This window comes from Vipera ursinii (genome assembly GCF_947247035.1).
Source record: "Vipera ursinii genome assembly, chromosome: Z".
NCBI classification, from domain to species: domain Eukaryota; kingdom Metazoa; phylum Chordata; class Lepidosauria; order Squamata; family Viperidae; genus Vipera; species Vipera ursinii.
Window position 1 is genome coordinate 74,286,799 of NC_139517.1, and position 20,649 is coordinate 74,307,447.

The 20,649-nt window shown below is 38.9% G+C and overlaps 1 protein-coding gene across 1 annotated transcript in view; it reads right to left on the bottom strand.

The window, feature by feature from the left end:
• GLB1 (galactosidase beta 1) overlaps window positions 1–20,649 on the bottom strand; it is a 60,914-nt gene that overhangs the window by 26,648 nt on the left and 13,617 nt on the right. The window contains exons 2-6 of the mRNA XM_083376819.1: window positions 10,856–11,025; window positions 3,872–4,022; window positions 2,992–3,052; window positions 1,687–1,781; window positions 329–509 (exon numbers count right to left, since the gene is read on the bottom strand). Of these exons, the coding sequence (XP_083232945.1) occupies window positions 329–509; window positions 1,687–1,781; window positions 2,992–3,052; window positions 3,872–4,022; window positions 10,856–11,025 (658 nt within the window). The remainder of the gene's footprint in view (window positions 1–328; window positions 510–1,686; window positions 1,782–2,991; window positions 3,053–3,871; window positions 4,023–10,855; window positions 11,026–20,649) is intronic.

Consider the following 20,649-nt stretch of genomic DNA (forward strand, 5'->3'; position numbering starts at 1 on the left):
AGGGAGAGGGATACAACATCATCTATCTCCACTGTACAACAGAGTTCTTTCAGCAGTTCCAAGAAGGCTCCACACCCATTTGCACTACTCAGGTAACCCTGAAGACCCAGATAAACCTCCAGGTGGTCTCAACCATTCTCTAAAAGAATGCAAATGACCAGCTGTCTGCAAAGAGTATAAATCCTTTCATCCCCCACCATCCAGTCAGAGCTTCTTGTAAGAGAAGCAAAACATCTTCAAAGAAAAACAAGAAAGTCCAGTTGCCCCATGAAAAAGCACCTTTGGGATTTTATTCTCAAGATAACATGTAGCTTCAATTGCTACTCACGTGGTCCAAAATCCACGGTTGAATAAAGGCCTTGAAGAGTTCCACAGCGCAAAAAAATCTTGGTTGCACCATCTGTTGTAAACAGAACTACTTCATTCCCAAGGTACTGGCGAAAAAGATTCTTCAGGTAACGAAGGTAATGAAAATCACATGCAAAATAACTTCCATATTCATTTTCAACCTAATTTTAAAAAACCCACATATAGACAAGTTCAGTAGGAAAAGATGGAACTTGAAAAGTAACATGAAACTTCAAATGAAATGGAAAAAAATACTGTGGTCAAAAACAGTTACATTAAATTTAGGACAAAATGTACATTATAATATAACCTTATTATTATAGTTTATGTTGTTATTTTACAACAACCAAATCATTAAGTGACCAATGAAATAGTGAAATGTAACTGATTTCATAATTTACATTAAATGACATATTCTTCATAATTTTCATTTTTACTTAACATGTTCAAGTTTCTATTTCTCCTTTCTTTTGAAGTCTGATATTCACATCTATTCAAAAGTATATGTCTAATTAATTCTTAATCGTAATTATTGCCTGATAAGTATATCCAAGATCAGCTGAAATAGGTGAGGATGAATCACAGATGCAAACTTATACCAAAAGGTGCTAAGTTTGAATTTTCCTGAAATGCTCTCTCATTATGAGGTCAATGCCATATTCAAGTTTTGTTAGTCAGATGCAGATCTGAAGACATCTTTCTCAGAATTTCTACATCATAGCTGCAGACTTTATCAAAGTTCATCTATCAGACAGTGTGAAGTTTTTAGATGTCATTCTCATTTATAATCTTTAATTTTGATAAAGAAAAATTAACATATTTTATAGCAATGAGATTGTAGATCAGATGTGTAGAAATTAGACACACTATTTTACTGGAATGAGACCTAATAATTTAGAAACCATCCTGAATTAATGTCTGAATAAAATCTAGAAAATAAAAAAATGAACTGGTATGAATTTGCAGATATGCCACTAATCAACCTGGCATTTTGCAGCACTAGCTGCTTAGACAAAAATCATTTCATAAATCTACAGGCTTTCTAAATAACCACTTTAGCATTAGGATTGTATATTAATGATATAAATGAGTATGTGATCAAAAGTATGATATCAATTGCAGTTAAAATGATAAAAGGTTTAGTGCAATATTGACTAACTTGATGCTTAGCAGATAGGTCTAACCAACTTTTAATAGGGATTGAAATCCAAAAACTTTAAAAGACTGTTTCATGAATTACAGTTCCTAATAAATACATTAATTCAGGATATTTCTTTAGAAATATAAAACATTTTTGAGTTTAAAAGTTGTAGAGCTTATTATTCAACAGAATTCTACCTGCACCATAATAATGGGGCCCCCATTCTGATAAAGGTGAGGCTTCATCTTTGGTAATAAGACCCCCATCCATCTTCCTACAGCTGCTAAATAATCTGAAAAAAGTATAACATAGAGTTAGAATATAGTATTTATGTTTCATTCTAGCTGTCTATACACATTCATCTCAAAGCAATTTACATTATAAAATATAATAAACATAATCCATTCATAATTTAAAATATCATATTCATTAAAGGATTTATTTAAAATTTATTAAATCAAATTTCAGGGGGAAGAGTATTCCAGAGAAGGTCCAACTGCAGGTAAACCAAAATGACATTCCTTGGTCTTTCACACATCCAAAGTCTGATGATCACATAACTAGGTCTGCAATGGCAGCATGAGTATTTTTCATCTAATAATTAAACTACATACACACTACACAGACACTACACACACACACGTATATGTATGTGTATGTATGTATTTATGTATGTATGTATATGTTTTATTGTATTGTCACCATCTTGTCAAGAACTTAGCTGACTACTTGTCTTTGTTATGTACAATTAAATAGAACTAGTCCCAAGAGAGATTATCCACCCCGTATTTTCCTCCATGCTGAAAACTGACTTTTTTTCTTGATCTTCCTTGATCTTTATTCTTAAATAATTTACATTTATTGGTATTTATTCTTAAATAATTTACAATTACACATTGCCATTTCTCTTACACTTTACCTTCATAACAATCTACTGCCATATCTAGATGTGAGCTCAATGGTTGAAAAAGAGATTTTAAACAGAGTTCCCCGCTCAGCCCTAGTCTGATACTCTTAGCCATTATACCACATATGTATATTTCAAAATATTTCTTGGAAGCACCATTATGACAGCACTGAAAAAAACTGACTTTTGACCAGTCCTCACAGACTTACAACCATCGCATATCCCTGTGATCACATGATCAGAATTTAGGTGCTGGCAGTCAGATGTACTTACAATGGATGCAGGATCCCAGGTTCACATGACTGCCATTTGTGACCTTCCCAGGCATCTCCCCACAAGGGGAAAAGTTAGATTCACTTAACAACTGTGTACTTTGCTTAATGATGTAAAAAAGTTTGTAAAATCAGCACTCATTTCTTGGTGATGGAAGCTCCAGTCTCAATTTGTTGTTGTAAACTAAGGACTACCTGCATTATATTTATTTGAATGATCCCATATTTGTGAGATCACAAACACAAATGTGCAGCACCTAATTTTACTTTCACCACATATAACTACAGGTACCATGATATATTTTATCATTTTATTTTCTTACCTGAATCAGAAGATCTAAGAACAATTGATTTTTTTTCTAATAACCAGGCAGGTAGACCACCCTATAAAATCAGAATAATAATAATTTTATATATATTTATATATATAAAATTTTATATATATTTATTCTTCCTGAAAATATCCACTCTAAGTCCATAGAAATAGGAAGGGGACCTTTAGAAAGGAAAAATTCTAAGATCACATAAGCACTCCTCTCACGTTTAGCAGAATATGATATTAAACAAAGCTTCTCTTAATTTTGGCAGAATTGACTAAGCATATGTTGAGTTTCTTGGGTCTCCCTTATTCCAAATATACAAAATAATATGAAAATTACAACTGAGGATAAAAGTGGCTTGGGTTAACATTGTATGGGTTCTTGTCAAAATAAAAAGAAAGATGCAGGTTCACTTCCCACCTCAACTGGAACTACAGGAGTAGGAAATAGTTTTAGTCCATGTCTTAATTTTCCCCAAGGAAATAATTACTGCACGTTCTTCCATAAAAAATAAAACATCAATATTACTATAGCTTACAGTTATTAAATAAATAACTCGGTATCTCTATGGAGCCACTCAATAATCACAATTACTGTGTATGAAATGGGCTGCCATATAAATTTGTTAAATACATGCATACATACATCAAAGTGACTGATTCCATGAAGAAGACAACTGCATGAGTAAAAATTTCTCTTTAAGATTCAATATTTTAATAAGACAAAACTGAAAATCATATATTTTAGTCTATTTAGGGTATTTTCCTAACAATGATTTTGAAACTTTCTTACATCCCACAGAATTTTTTTGTGATTTAGAAATTATTATTCTGTCTTCACTATGTAAGGGCAAGCCAACAAAAATAAGCAAGAAAACATTTACCATGTCCCATTCTGCACATATGTAAGGCCCAGCTCTCAATATGACCAACAAGCCAATCTCATCAGCAAGTTTTAGGAAAAACTCCAGATCTCCATCATCTCTGAAGTTGTAAACTCCTGGCTCAGGTTCATGAAAGTTCCACGGAACATACCTGTAAATACCCCTTATATTACTATCATCTTTTTAATTGCAATTTACAAAAAGCCCACTAGTTCAACAGCAATAGATTTGCACTTAAAATTATTGCTGCCTATATATATTTTTGTACAAACATGGAAAGAATGATTACACAGTAATTCTAAAAATATATCAGGCCTTTTCCAGAGAACTTCCTTCACATATAAAACGATGCTACAGGGCCTGTGTGTTTTGCATTGTGCTTGCTTAGTTTACATAAGCAAAGCTATCAATGCATGATACCACAAGGGGTTTTGTTCTTCAATTGGTTCATCACAGAACTAATACTGATTTCACTGAGACTGGCTGGCCCAAAATCACAAGTGGTTCCCTGCCTAATAAAGAACAAGAACAAGACCTTCCTACTCAAGGTCCAATACCTTAACCATCTTACCACCACCTTGTCTTTCACATATATTGAATAGATTTGCTCTTATTAACTGAAGATGATCATCTTTTAAATAATTTATTTTTATTCAGAATGTTAAAATACAAACTCCAAGAAATGAAAAACAAATACAAAAATAAAGCAAAACTAGAGAAGACAAAAAAGAAAATAAATGTGCATTAAAAGAAAAAACATAGATATAAATGGTTCCCCCCTAGCTGAATACCTATCAATATATTTCAAGAATAATAGTTCCCTTCCCCAGCAAAACAGGCACACAATTTATTAATTTCTACAACTCTGTTTACCCCACCCATTTGACCTGATCTCTATCTACCAGTTATGTAAAATTAGCAAGTACAACCAACAGCAGAATTAAACTTCAAAACCCTCTTTCAACACTCTATTGTATTTCACTTGCAGAAAGTCCATAACAGCTTCTAATCTAGCATAAGGCACTACAATCATTCTCTCTGGTCCATCCAGTGTCAAATATTCTTGACGGTTTATTAATAAAGCTTTTCCTTAAATTTTTAACTGGGATCAGTGACAACTTCCATAGAGAGAAAGTGAAATTGATTTGCAGCAGCATAATAAAACAGTAAAATAAAACACATAAAAATCAGTTTGATATCCAGCAAGGGGTTACAATTAATCAGCATTCAACCAATCAATTGACATTTAAAAGTAAAAATCAAACTAAAAAAGGACATGTTAAAATGAGCAATTAAAACTTATTTTGCTTAAAACAAACAGTTGGAGACCCAACTCTCTGGCTGTCTTTATGAAAAATTGCAACCATCAAGATTTTTATTGTCCATGGTTGTCTGAGGACCTTCTTCGGTTGCTCCTGTTCAAATCTGGGAGCATACTGCCAAAGAGCTGTTTGTTAGCTGAAAAAAAATCTCAACATGCTAGCTTCAGAGAAAATCAAACAATCATCTACGTAAAGAACTATACACAAAGCATACTCCTTAACATTTAGTAGAGGATTCTCTTAAGGCAAATATGAAATAGAATTCATATAATCATAGAATCGTAAAGTTGGAAGGAATTACAAAAATCATTTGGTCCAATCCTCTGTAATGTCAGTTGGGCAGCATATACAGAAGGAGAGGAGGAGGAGGAGGATGTCTTGACATAATAACCAGCTTAAGAGATTCAGAAAGACTCCATAAAATTTTACCCTCTAACAGAGCAAGATGACAAGGAAACAAAACCCCAGCATCCCTCTGTGTAAATTCATTTTTTAAAAAAACTGGTGGAATTGCCTACGATATAACATGCTTTGACTAACAATAAATTGGATTTAATAAGCAGCTCTGAACGTCTGAGATTACCTTTTTTTATACTTTCCAACTCCATGGAATGTTAGAAAAAAAAATATATTAAGGGATTCAGAACTCTACCCACCCATCTGTCTACCTGTTAGCAAGAGCAGAGTCATACCTGGTATCGTAGGTAAGAAATGTTGGATAACAGAATTATATTCATAACATTTCTATTTTCTAACATTTCAGGACATGTTCCATTTCAGGTTTTGTGGACTTAACCTTACTTAACCTTTTAAATGGGACACAATCTTATGCAGAATTGACTTGGGAGGCCGGTGTGTGGTGTAGTTGGTTCACATGGTGTGGTAGGATGGAGGGTTTGTTGTCACTGTGTGTTGGGGGGAGAGAGCACGGGGGGAGGCTCAGCTAATCGCAATGTACACATGTTGTGTACATTGACAATAAAGGTTTATTATTATTATTATTATTTGTGATCCCACGGACCCCATGCAAATTTTATAAAGCTAGAAATTAATCTATGTATTATTAATTACCTGAAAAGTTCTGTAGTACAGATACAGCTCTTGTACACTTTTTTATTTTCTCTCCTGAGATTAGTCCAAGAGAACTTCTGAGTCAAATTTGTTTTGCGTACACAGTGTAGCAACTGGTTGTTTCTTAAATTTTTATTCTTACTATCATGATAAATCGTATGCATCTATCCCCCTCTAGTGGCTGTTAGAAACAAGATGCATAGCATTAGAGCAGTCTTTATCTATGGAGGAACTTTAAAATAACATTTAAAATAATCCTCATAGAGAAATCATAACAGGTTCTCAATATAGATAATCCTTATTTAGCAACCACGATTAGGACCAGCGACTCAGTCATTATGTGGAACAGCAGCTACTGTGTTTACAATCTTATTTCAGCTTTCCTTTTCTTTATAGACTTATGAAGGTTGTAAATACAAGGATTGATCATAAGGTTACTTTTTTTTCACCTTTATAACTCAACGGTCACTAAATGACACAGTTGCTAAACAAATACTATCTGTACAATTCATTTCTAAAGTACACAATCTATGATTTACAACAACAGCATACCAACAGGCCAACAGGTGAATTGTAACATGTAAAAATTCCCACCCTTGTGAGTGCTAACATTGCATCACAGAGTTTAAAAAATGTTTACTTTTTTAAATCACAATTTCTCACACAACCCCAAGTGAGAAAAGCTGCATTACAGTAATAAACTGTTAGTTATTTTCACGAGACAAACAAATCACCCAGAGCCACTCTCAAAGCAAGATGGGTGGCATATAAATTTATAAATAAATTAGATATACAGTGCTAGATGGCTACATGTAAATATTATTATGCTGAGATAAATACTGCATAAATAAATATACAATGTTTCCAAGAAAACCTCGGATATAAAAACCAGCATCTTGAGAGATCCTAAAGCAAGTTTTAGTTCTCATAGTGGGAAAGGCACCAATCGCAGAATGTCTCATGAAATTGGGTACCAAAATAAAAACTAAGCACAAATAGCTTCCATAACTATTTCAATTTCTCCTCTTAGTAGCAGAAGTAAAATCTATCCAGATTATTAGTTGGACACTAAATTTACAGTGCTGAATTTATTTTTCTTATATTGAAGAATCTCAGTTACCTTAGAGCAGGGCTTTTCAACCAGTGGTACGCGTACCACTAGTGATACATTGGCAGGTGGTACACGTACGATAGGTTGAACAGCACTGTAAAAAAAAATGTACAAAAAAGTGTAAAAGTGGATGAGCTGAAGCGGCAGCAGCACCACACAGGCTTGTGGGAAAGTCAGCTGGAACTGCACGTTGCCTGGGCCCTACTGAGAACCCAGGATCAAAGCACACAGCTCCAGCTGATTGGCAGCGGCCTTGGGGTGGCAGGCAGCCTCATGCAGTCTTTGGGTAAAGATTCAGCTGGAGCTGCGCAAGGCATTCCCTGGGTCCTACTGAGAGCGCGCAGCTCCAGCTGATTGGGGGTGGCAGGCAGCCTCACGCAGTCTTCAGGCAGATTCAGCTGGAGCTGCACGAGGCATTGTCTGCCTGGGTCCTGCGGAGAGCCCAGGATCAGTGCACACAGCTCCAGCTAATTGGGAATGGCAGGCAGCCTCATGCTGTCTTCAGGCAGAGATTCAGCTGGAGCTGTGAGAGGCATTGCCTGCCTGGGTCCTGAGGAGAGCCCAGGATCAGCGTGTGCAGCTCCCGTGGATTGGGGGGGTGGCAGGCAGCCTCACACAGTCTTCAGGCAGAGATTCAGCTGGAGCTGCGAGAGGCATTGCCAGGGTCCTACTGAAGGGGAGAGAAGAGATGATATTAAAGGGGGTGAGGAAGAGATGATATTAAAGGGGGTGAGAGAAAAGATATTAAAGGGGGTGAGGGAAGAGATGATATTAAAGAAGGTGAGGGAAGATATATTAAAGGGGGTGAGGGAATTGATATTAAAGGGGTTGAGGGAAGAGAGGATATGAAACGGGGTGAGAGAATAGAGGATATTAAAGGGGATTTGATTTTTGATTTTATTTTATTAAATTTATATGCCGCCCTTCTCCCTGAGGACTCAGGATGGCTCACAACCATAAAAATTAAAAAACATAAAGTAAAAAATTTAAAAATAATTAAACAATAGAGGCAACAAATACAAGACAATTTAACCCAGTAAAAAGCCTAATTAAAAAAACCTAGTCAGTCCAAGCCCGCTTGTTGGAATAACCAGGTCTTCAGGTCACGGCGGAAGGACCGAAGGTCGGGGCTGTCCGCAGCTCCGGGGGTAGTTCATTCCAGAGGGTCGGTGTGCCCACAGAGAATGCTCTCCCCCTGGGGGTCGCCAGCCAGCATTGCCTGGCCGACGGCACCCTGAGGAGGCCGACTCTGTGGGAGCGAACCGGGCGATGGGAGGTTGACAATGGCAGCAGGTGGTCTCGCAAGTACCCCGGGCCTAAGTCATGTAGGGCTTTAAAGGTTATTACCAGCACCTTGAATCGCACTTGGAGGGTAACCAGAAGCCAATGCAGCTCGTGCAGGAGTGGTGTAACATGGGAGTACTGAGATACTCCCATAAGCACCCACGGGGCCGCATTTTGCACCAGTTGAAGCCTCCGGGTGCTCTTCAAGGGCAGCCCCATGTAAAGAGCATTGCAGTAATCCAGGCGAGAAGTGACGAGGGCGTGGGTAACCATGCATAGGGCACCTCGGTCCAAAAAGGGGCGCAACTGGCGCACTAGGCGAACCTGTGCAAAGGCCCCCCTGGTCACAGCCATTAGATGATCTTCCAAATTAATCCAGGAGCACACCCAAGTTGTGAGTCCTTTCTGAGGGGGGCAATACCTCCCCCCCATCAAAAGAGATGGAACTTGTTGGACAAAACGAGATGCCAGTATCCACAGCCACTCAGTCTTGGAGGGGTTAAGCCTGAGCCTGTTCCTTCCCATCCAGACCTGCACTGCCTCCAGGCACCGGGACATCACGTCAAGGGCATGACTGGATTGGCTCGGGGTGGAGATAAACAACTGGGTATCATCTGCATATTGGTGATACCTCACCCCAAAGCCACAGAAGATCTCACCCAGCAGCTTCATATAGATGTTAAACAGGAGGGGGGAGAGAACCGACCCCTGAGGCACCCCACAAGTGAGGGGCCTCAGGGTAGATCCCCTGCCAATACAAACTGCGAGCGGCCCAAGAGGTAGGAGAACCACCATAAAACAGGGATGAGGGAAGAGATTATATTAAATGGGGTAAGAAAATAGAGGATATTGAAGGGAGTGAGGGAAGAGATGATATTAAAGGGGGGGAAGAGATGATATTAAAGGAGGTGAGGGAAGATATATTTGAGGGAACACCTGCTGCCAGCATCAAGTCCCCTTTGTCCAGTGCGCTCGCACAGGGAGGGTCTTCTCAGGGTGCCACTGGTAAAAGATTGCCGGTGGATAACACCCAGGGGGAGGGCCTTCTCTGTGGGTGTGCCTGCCCTCTGGAACCAGCTGCCCATGGAGCTTAGGACTGCCCCTGACCTGCGTTCATTCTGCCGGGACCTGAAGACTTGGCTCTTTGAGCTCTCTGGCCCAGGCTGAGAATTTTAACTGGGGTTTTATTTTCAGGGATAATTTAATCTTTTTAATTGTCTTTTAACTTTTGTATTTTGTATTGGTATGATTTTAAAATGCCCTGTAAACCGCCCTGAGTCCTTCGGGAAAGGGCGGTATATAAATCTAATAAAATTAAATTAAAATTAAATATTAAAGGGGTTGAGAGAAGAGAGGATATTAAAGGGGGTGAGGGAAGAGAGGATATTAAACGGGGTGAGAGAATAGAGGATACTAAAGGGGGTGAGGGAAGAGATGATATTAAAGGGGATGAGGGAAGAGATGATATTAAAGGGGGTGAGAGGTCAGAGAAGAGATATATTAAAGGGGGTGAGAGAAGAGAGGCTATTAAAGGAGGTGAGGGAAGAGAGGCTATTAAAGGGGGGTGAGGACTATCTGAACTTTATCACTGTTTTCTGTTTGTTTGTTTTTTGGTCATCAGGTTTTTGACACCTTGCTAGGCAACTGGTGGTACTTGAATATTGCCATATTCTAAAAGTGGTACAATCGGTGAAAAGGTTGAAAAGCCCTGCCTTAGAGGTGCATTCAATTTATTTTAAAGCACTATGTAGCCCTAACTCTTTTTGTAAAACAACCTACTATTTGTAAGCCTCTATACAAATCCCATATCAGAAATGACACGTCAGGAGATCTTCATGCAAATAATGTAACTATACATTGTGCTAATTGTAACATGATATTTGAAACTCACATTCTTGGCCCCTCTTACCTACAACAAATGCCCTTTTTTCAGTTTCTGAAATACCTATCTTATTCAACTGATTTTGGCTTACCAAAAGCATGTTCGTTTGTTCCTGAATAAAATAAAGAAAATGTATTGTTTCCTAAATACAGAATACATCCTATAAGTATTCTTTACTGAAGAGAATAATTGTTATCTGAACTGCAATCACTTGGCACTTTGGATCATCATCTTATGGTGCTACATTTTCAATGGCTATAAACCTCAGATGAATTTCTGTCTTCAAGAGGTCTGAGAGTTTCAGTGTTACCTACGTTTGAATAGCATCAAGACCTGCCATTTTCATCTTCAAGAGACGGTCCTTCCAGTAGAAACGGGGAATCCGAGAATAATGTATGCTGCCTGAGATGTAGCGGAATGGTTTCCCATCCTTAAGGAAACAGTTGCGAGCATAATCAATTTCAAAGCTTCTCTGGACTGTAACCTATGAAAGAAAATTATTTAGACAAAAACTTTAATTTTTTTTTTTAAATTCCATTTATATCCCGCCCTTCTCCGAAGACTCAGGGCGGCTTACAAGCTTAGCAGTAGCCTTCATTCTATGTATATGCCTGCTTATTAGGGCTTTCACACACACCCCAAGTGGCATTATTACAAAGTCAGCTTATTGCCCCCAACAATCTGGGTCCTCATTTTACCTACCTCGGAAGGATGGAAGGCTGAGTCAACCTTGAGCCTGGTGGGATGCGAACCTGCACTAATTGCAGGCAGCTGGTGTTACTTAAGGAGGCCTTAGCCCTCTGCTCCACCAAGGCTCATTTTACCAACAGTGGAGGGCAATATGTAATAATTGTATACGTAAAAATCACCCTTGTCAAATATAAATTGTGTCAATTTTATCCTTAACAATGATGTTCAATATAATCCATTCAGCTCCAGGATCACTGAGTAGTCATGAATTGTACCACAGCAGACACCAGTTTTGACAATCTTTAAATTTTGGAGAAATGTAACCTATCATCATTAATATAAATTCAGTCTCTGCACACATAAAAATTGGATTGTGATCCTTAGGTTTCCTTTTACCTAAAAGAACAAAAGCTGAAATATATAAGTAGGTTACATAAATGGCAAATTAACGGAACCCCATTAAACAAGTATGTTCTTATAAATATATTGAAGTACAGCTCAAAGCTTCCTTATCTGAGAGTGCACACATCTCTTATCAGGCAAGCATGGCCCAGCATAGCTCTATAGCTGTCTTAAAATTCTACTCAAAGCAGGAACATTTTATCCCAGTAGTTTGCTTGGCTTTTTTTCTTTTTTGCTAAGGTCACGCCTCAGCTTTCCTGAAAGCTGTACAGTCCAAATTTATAGGAACAACACTTGTAATTCCAAGATACATCAAGAATGTTGTTTTACAATTAAGGACATGTTTGATTTTTGTGAGTGCTTGAGTCTGGTTCTGGTTGAAATTAGTTTTTTTTTCCTCCTTAGCCTGGCTCCATTAGTCCTTAGATACTGTTTTAAATCAACTTGACTAACAAAAGCTAGTAACAAACTCCAGTCCTTAGGATTTTCTCTGACAAGCTTCTGTCAACCAGGGCTTAAAAATGTCAGGAGTCACCTTAAACTATGTAACTGAGATGTGGATTTTCAAACAATACTATTGTAGTATGTCCAGGGCTTTTTTCTCATAGAACACTCAGAACGGCGATCCGACACTTTTTGCACAAAAAAAAAAAGCTCCCTCTGAAAGCCTATTGCAGGGCTAGGCAAACTTGGCCCTTTTTTAGGACTCGTGGACTTCAACTCCCAGAAATCCTGAGCCAGCCATGCTAAGGGGAAAGGGAGAGGTTTCCAAGCTGAGCCATGCTGGCTCAGGAATTCTGGGAGTTGAAGTCCTTGAGTCATAAAAGACCCTGCACTAGAGGAGGACATTAAAATTATTTACATGGTTACTTCTTTAGGAACTAAACTTCTAGAATCTCAAACAGCTAATTCAAAAAAGCCAACAGGAAAGAACCTCACATTTTTCATCTGCTTCTGTCTTTTGGAAGGTAAAATTAGATAACAAAATAATCTATTTCCTATGTTAACATCTCTGCAATGAAATCAATAAAGGTAACAGGAAAGAAATGAGAAACATTTTTCTCAATGTAATATGTCTAATTTAGCTGATGTTAGAAAAAAAGTATCTTGTGTACATACTCTTGAAAATTATTTTGAATCTAACCATCTATTACAACTAAGCCACTTTAAATTAAACAATTCTTAAGAATGAAATATTCTTAATTTGGACTTTACTTTTAATGTTTGGACTGTTGTGTGTTTTGAAAAATAGATTATTTAGAATCTAGTTATGTTGCACTTCAGTCTTTAAATAATTAACCTAGTATATACATAACAATATATGATGTTTTCCATGGTGAGCTTAACATCAATAACAACATTTATTTAAAAGGCTAACATAATTTCTGGTGATATTATGTGTACATTAAAATTTTGTTTAGTCACAAGTTTTCACTTTTCACATTGTGGACAAGCAGTGGTCATGTATCCTAGCAAAAGATGTTACATATGTGCATACGCATAGTGAGTAGCATATGCCTTTTTAAAAATATCAAACATGCAAAGAAACAAAAATAAGTCCAAAATATCTGTATTACATCCAGAAATGCCAACTTTGCAAGGATACCTGCATACATGCAAATGCTTCTCTGGGATCAGTAATGAAGCAGGGATTGCTTTTTCCTTCCAGTAACAGATTGCTGGGAAATACCAAACATGGCCTTAAGAATTCCAATGTTTGTTACAAATTTTTCTGGATGTGGTTGGAAAGAGGCCTAGAAATGCCAGCACAAATACATCACACTTGCTGAACGTGCACACGCAACTAATTACAATCTTCAATTATATGTGATATATCCAGGGCTTTTTTTCCCCATAGAACACTCATAACGGCGTTCCAGCACCTTTTTTTGCACACACACACAAAAAAAGCTGAAGGAAACTGCTCCGGAGAGCCAAATTCTCCTCAGGTAGCCAGGTTGCAGAGCAGCAGAATGCATTGCAGCGACAGACCTTCAGATGGCTCAAATTGAAGGAAATGCGATCCGTACAGGCTAATTTAAAAGTGGGAGGATAAGAAGGGCCGAGTGTGAACAGTTTGCTTAGCAACCTGCTTAAACAGTCTGTAACTTTCAGCTCCCGGTGCCTTGCCTTTTTTAAGCTGGGAAGTTGAAAAAAAAGGCTAAAAAGAAGGCAATAGAGTGCTATCAAGGAAAATTTATAGATATAGACAGCAGACGTTTAGGGAACCTTTATTTTTCATACATTGAAAACAGATTTAAGAGCTGTTATCATTAGTTATCCTTAGATAAAAAATAATTCCATCATCCAAAACTTTGTTATATTGTATTTAACGAACAGATGCTTTGGGATTAAAAAAAAAGACTGACTACATTTGATTGTGTATCACCATGGCATTAAAACAAAATTCAGTTATTTTGTTTTATTTTTGCACAAAAATATTGTATAATTTGCATTTGCATGTTGTTAAAATGTATTGATGTTAAAATAATTAGTAAACACATATACCTAAAACCAGTTTATTGCATTTGACAATTGTACTAAAAAGAAAATCTCATTGTCAACCAGTATAATTCGTTTAATTTGAAATCAAGTGAAAATTGATTTAAATTATTTTATTAAAACAAATTAATAGCAATTCTTTTATAAGAAGTTGCCTCAAACAAAATGAGTTTGACATGTCTGCTCTAGGTAGTTGAATGCTCCAAAATAAATTCTAGACCAGGCCTGTACATGCAGCCTACCAAGCACCTAGGACAGAGCACAGCCTTTTTTTTAAGTAATAAAATCACCACCACTGCCCTGAAAGTCATGTTGCCTATTGCCTCCATGGCTTACCATGACCACAAACTCCAACACTTTAGATGCTCCTCTAGTCACCAAATCATTTTTTTTTATTAAAAAGTTTTAACATACAATTTTTCCCTTAAAAATCCCCCCTCCCACTCCCTTCCCCCTCCCCCCCTTCCTCCCCCCCTCCCTCCCTCCCCCCCGACTTCCCAGAGCTAAATACAAGGTATATATATAAAAAAAACAATCATAAACAACCATATACTACCAACCATAAACTCTGAAATCTATCACTCTCTAACTTATATAGGATAAAACAAACCTTAGTAATATTAAATATATATATAAAAAAAACTAAAATAGAAAAAGAAAAAAAGAAAGAAGACTTATTCAAATACTACATGAAACTTCTTAACCCTCCTATACTTATTCTGGATAAACTCAATCTATTTTCTCCCTTCCATAATATAGCGTTCTTGCAAGTAATCTTTCAAATAGTCCGAAATCTTCGCCATTTCAACCAGGTCGGAAACCTTTAAAGTCCACTCTTCTATAGTCGGCAGTTCCTCTTTCTTCCAGTACTGACCTATCAAAAGTCTTGCTGCCGTAATTAAATTCAACATCAACTTGGTGTCCACAACTGTAGCATCTGTAATTATTCCCAACAAAACAAAAAAAGAAAAAAGTTTCGGACAAAACTTTAACCTCCATTTAAAAATCTTCTGTATGTTCCACCAGACTTTTATCCAAAAAGCCTTAACCTTTTTACAAGTCCACCATATACAAAAATATATTGCGTCTTCATCACCGCACCTCCAACATTTAGGCTAATAATTCAGATACATACTTAGCTTTTTAAGATCTAATTGCCATCCATAAAACATTTTATAAAAATTCTCTCTTAAATTTCAAGCTTGTATAAATTTTACATTCCTCACCCAAATCTTTTCCCACCTCCCACTGCTTGGCTATAAGTACGTTGTGAAAGTTCCATAGACTTCTGCTGATCTTGTTCTTTTATCTTTTTTGATCGTTTTAAAGCAGCACGCGTCACCCTCTGTTCTCTGGGATCATCCAAAAGAGTTATAACTTGATCTCCTCCAACACCATTCTCCTCTATCTGTCCATCTTCAGCCTCTTGATGTTCTCCTTCTCCAGATCCCTTTGCAGCTTCCAAAAGTGTTAATGGGATTGCTTTTAGAACGTTATTATAGAAATCACGCACTTACATCACAGTAACCAGACGATACCTTTTACCTTCATACATCACCATCAACCCAGCTGGGATCTCCCATCTGAACCTTATATCTCGTTGCTTGAGCTCTTGCACAAGAAATGTGAAGTCTTTTCTTTTCCTTAAAATCTTTGGAGGAATTTCTTTTAAAACCAAGACTTCTTGATCAGCAATCACAACTTTAGCATCATAGGCAGCTTGTATAACTTAATCTCTAATTTTTCTTTCTGCAAAGTAGACCACCACATCTCTAGGTAGCTTTCTCTGTCTAGCAATCCATGAATTCACACGGAACACTTTATCCATAGCTTCTCTTATTTCAGATGCTGGCTGTTTCAATACCACTTCGAGAGCCTCAGAAACCAGCTGCTTTAAATCTTCCTTAATATTCTCTTTTAAGCCTCTGATTCTAACAGCAAACTGCATCTGGTAATATTGAGCAAGACTTAATTCCCTTTCCATTTTGTCTCTTAAATCTTCATTCTCCCGTACTTTTGCTTCTAATATGGCATTCTTTTGAGTCAAGTCATCCACTTTTTCATCCAAATCTTCCACACATTCAGCCACTTTATACACTGAAGACAAAATGTCTACCTTCGTCACGCTGAGCTTCTGTTCCATCCTCTCTTCTATTCTCTCCTCCAGTTTCTCCAATTTCTCCTCCATCTGTGCAAATTTATCACCCATTGATTGATTGATTGATTCCAAAAGTACCTGGGCATGTTTATCCAGAGCATCTCGTAAGTCCTTCGGTGTCAATACATCAGGAGGGTGCAACGCCTGTAATGATGATTGTTGCACCGGAGAAGATCCACCACTCCGAAGAGTTTTAGAGGGAGGTTTAGCCGCCATCTTTTACTTTCAATTGTGACGCACTTTCACTTAAAGTTTAAAAAATCCATCAAGCTCGAGAGTAAAATAAAATAATCCTCTTCACCTTTTCCTCTTGTACCGCTCTGCCTGCTCCTTTTAATCCATAGTCCTTTCTTCAGGCAGGGGTGGTCGCAGACGCCTGGCTCTGCTCCAAGAAGTCCGGAGCAGAGACGCTGGCCAGCTGGGAGCAACCCAGGCTTCGGGGGAGTTCAATCCTTCAGCCGCCCAAGCTCCAAGCTCAGGCGGCCCCGGAGAACTCTACCCCTACCTGGGGCCTCACCCCCTCCTCTTCTCCTGAGGAGGGGGCTTTAAATTCGCCCGAACAGCTGATCGGCGCTGTTTCGGGCGAAAAACACACAGCTGAGCCGCGGGCAGCCCGGGAGGGCTGTCTCCGGCGCCGCGCAGCCACCGGAAGTCTAGTCACCAAATCATTGATTAGCCCCTAGCATTCCTTTGCAGACCACAAAGATTTTTAATTTAACAGTGTGGGCCTTTCCCTTCCACAAGTTGCACAGACCTCTTCTAGATTTTCCTCTTGCCTTTCTGAGTTAACTCCTTGGTCTGTCATTGAGCAAGAATTGACTTTGTAGGGAAGCATATTATCATTTGATGTATATTTAACATATGTTCTACCTTTATTTACCGATTATATAACATTTGTATGCAATCCACATGGCGATATTTGGGGCAACTTACAATATTTTTAAAATCATAAGATTAAAACATAAAAGCAGGGCTTTTTTCTCATAGAACGCTCAGAATGGCGTTCCGGCACCCTTTTTTGCACACACACACAAAAAGCTTTTGCACAAGCTATGCTACTCCCTCTATTGGCTTTCAAAAGCCTATTGGCTTTCAAAAGCCTATCGAAAGCCAATAGGAATTGCTGCTGAGTGTGCCAAAAGACCTGGCCAGCAAACGTTGAACCAGCAAGTTGTCTGCAGTGAAGGTGAGTTGGCAGGAACTTTGCATCCCTCCCTGCTGCCCAACTACACCATCTCAACTAGGTAAGTAAGAGAGGACTAGAAGTGGGAGGTGGGTTCTGCAGAGTCCATGTGCACTCCTTCCTTCTACTCACCCGGGTCAGCCAGGCTGGTGGCCTACCTGGTGCTGGACCTGTGCCACCGTTGCCTCGCCCTGCATGCCTAGGTGGCCGTCCTGTATCGCCTGGCCTGCACCACCTCCACCACCTGCCCCGCACAGCCCCGCGATATAGAGCGGGCCCCACTGCTCCCACAGCACCAGCCATGCTGGCTCCAGCCCTGGGGGGCAGCCCGCCACCAACCCCCCTCCCACCCGTGACCACAGCAGCGCCGCCCCCCCCAGTCCTCCGCCTCCTGCGCCCAAGATGAGAGTTCCGGCACCTTTTTTTTAGAAAAAAAGCACTGAGTATGTCTAGTACCAACCTATAGTTTCTGGATTCTTTTAAGATGGATATGTCTCTCTTTTAAGTTCTAATTCATAAATCTCATCAGCCTTTCACCTTGTCCAGATTGGATGCTCTGCAATTCTATGGGACAGTATAAAAACATCCCTTTCAGCAGACCTTATGTCCATATGGAGATGGCTATGTGGAATTGTTAAACCATATGCTCCTTTGTTGCTCTCTTTATCATCTCTATATCTAATCACGGAAAAATATATTCATGCCATTTTAAAGAATCACCTTGCTAGAGAGCACAATGTCTATCTGTAACTGCTTCTATTGGATCAGGACCCTGATGTATCTTTCCAGGTTGCTCAACTTTGGACAATCATTTGTTGTATCTGTTTCACTTATTGAAGTTGTAGTAATTACAACTGTTATTTATACTATAGTTACAATAATAATGTATGTTATATTATTTTATTGCATTTTTAACTTTGTCATTTTATTACATTTTTAAATTTTAAGTGCATAATTACAGGTCTATGTATTTTACTGTTATGCTGTCCCAAAGGCCATAAAAAAGTTTGATTTGATAATGTAATCTTCTATTACCTTCTTTAATATTCTAAATTATTTGCTTTATTATTTTTATTAAAACAAAATATTATATATAAATGTCATAAAGCAATTTAAATTTAAAGACATTTTTATTCTTGAAAAGTCTTATTTAATTTATATATTAAACCCCAGGTAGGGGTTGAGCTCTCCGGGGCCGCCTGAGCTTTTAGTTCAGGTGGCTGAAGGATCGAGCCCCCCCGAAGCCTGGGTTTGCTCCGGGCTGCGCAGCGTTTCTGCTCCGTGTTTTTGGGAGCAGAACCAAGCGTTAGCAACCACCCCTGCCAGCAGAAAGGACTTTGGAGTGTGAAGATGCAGGCAGAGCGATACAGGAGATCAAGGTGAAAGTGGATTTTTGTTCTCTAGTTCAACGGATTTTATGGACTCTGAAAGTGAAAGTGCGTAGCAAGTGAAAGTGGGGGAAGATGGCGGCTAAATCTTCCAAAGTTCTCAGGAGTGCGGGGGCTTCCCCGGTGCAACAGTCCTCGCTGCAAGCCTTATTGCCTCCTGCACCTGCTCCGGCACTGACGGTTAAAGGGAGCTTGATGCTGCCGGCAGGGAGCTTGATGCTGCCGGCATCAAGCTCCCTGCGCCCTGTGCGTTCCCACAGAGAGGGCCTCCTCAGGGTGCCACCGATCAGAGAATGTTGATTGGTGTCCCCCAGGGGGAGATCCTTCTCTGTGGGCGCTCCGGAGCTGTGGAATCAGTTACCGGTAGAGCTCCGGATGGCGCCCGATCTTCGCTCCTTTCGTCGCGATCTCAAGATGTTTTTGTTTGTACAAGCCGGCCTAGCCTGATGGGGATTGGTGGGGTTTTTTATTTTTTGTATTCTTAATTTTATCTTTGGGGTTTTATAATTGTATATCAATTGTTTTAACTTGGGCAATCATTTAATCTCTTTTTAATGTTTGTATTTTGTATTTCACTTTTGCCCTGTGAACCGCCCTGAGTCCTCAGGGAGAAGGGCGGTATAGAAATATTATTAAATTAAATTAAATTAAATTAAAGACCTACAGGACGCTTTGGAAAAGCATTCACAACAAATAGCAGATATTATAGATGAAAAGATGGAAAAGCTGGAGGAGAGGTTTACAGCAATGAGGGCAGACATCTTGCCTGCACTTCAAGGTATGGCTTTATGTATTGAATGCTTGGACGAAAAAATGGAAGATCTTAGCCAAAATAATTCCAGATTAGAAGCAAAAGTGTTAGAGACTGAAAATGTGGTGGATAAAATGGACGGTGATTTGACTCTGGTCCAGTACCACCAGATGGAGTTTGCTATCAGAATCAGAGGCTTAAAAGAGAATCCTAAAGAAGATTTAAAGCAGATAGTCTCTGAGGCTTTGGAAGGGGTACTGGGACAGTCAGCAGCTGAAATTGAGGGAAATATAGACAAAATCTTTTGTGTGAATTCATGGATTGCAAGGCAAAGGAAGCTACCTAGAGATGTGGTTGTCTACTTCACAAAGAGAGCAATCAGGAATGAAGTTATCCAAGTTTCTTATGATACTAAGCTTGTGGTTGCTGAGCAAGAAGTTTTGGTTTTAAAAGAGATTCCTCCAAGAATTTTAAGGAGAAGGAAAGATTTTGCTTTTCTGGCACAGGAACTTAAGAAACGTGATATTAAGTTTAGATGGGAGATACCAGTGGGTATGGTGGTGATGCATGAAGGCACGAGACATCGTCTGGTCACAGTGATGCAGGCACGTGATTTTTACAGCAATGTTTTAAAAGCAACCCCTTTACCACTTTTGGAATCTACAAAGAAGAATGGCGAGGGAAAGCCTCAAGATGCTGAAGGAACAACGCAGTCAGATGAGAAAGCTACTGGAGTGGATCAAATTACAGCTTCATCAGAAGATGCCAGAGATCAGAGGATGACGCGTGCTGCCTTGCGACGAGCGAGACGAGAGCAAGAGGAGGATCAACAGAAAGTTATGTAACCTTTGAAGCGTACCTATAGTGAAGCTGTGGGAGGGGCGCAGCCAAAGGAAGTTAAGGGACTCCTGACAGACGTGTTCCAGAAGCTTCGGGTCGCTAAGAATGGCGATTAAGTTTCTAACCTGGAATGTTAATGGCTTAAACTCACCACAGAAGAGAAAGAAAATTTTTCAATACTTAAAACAATTTAA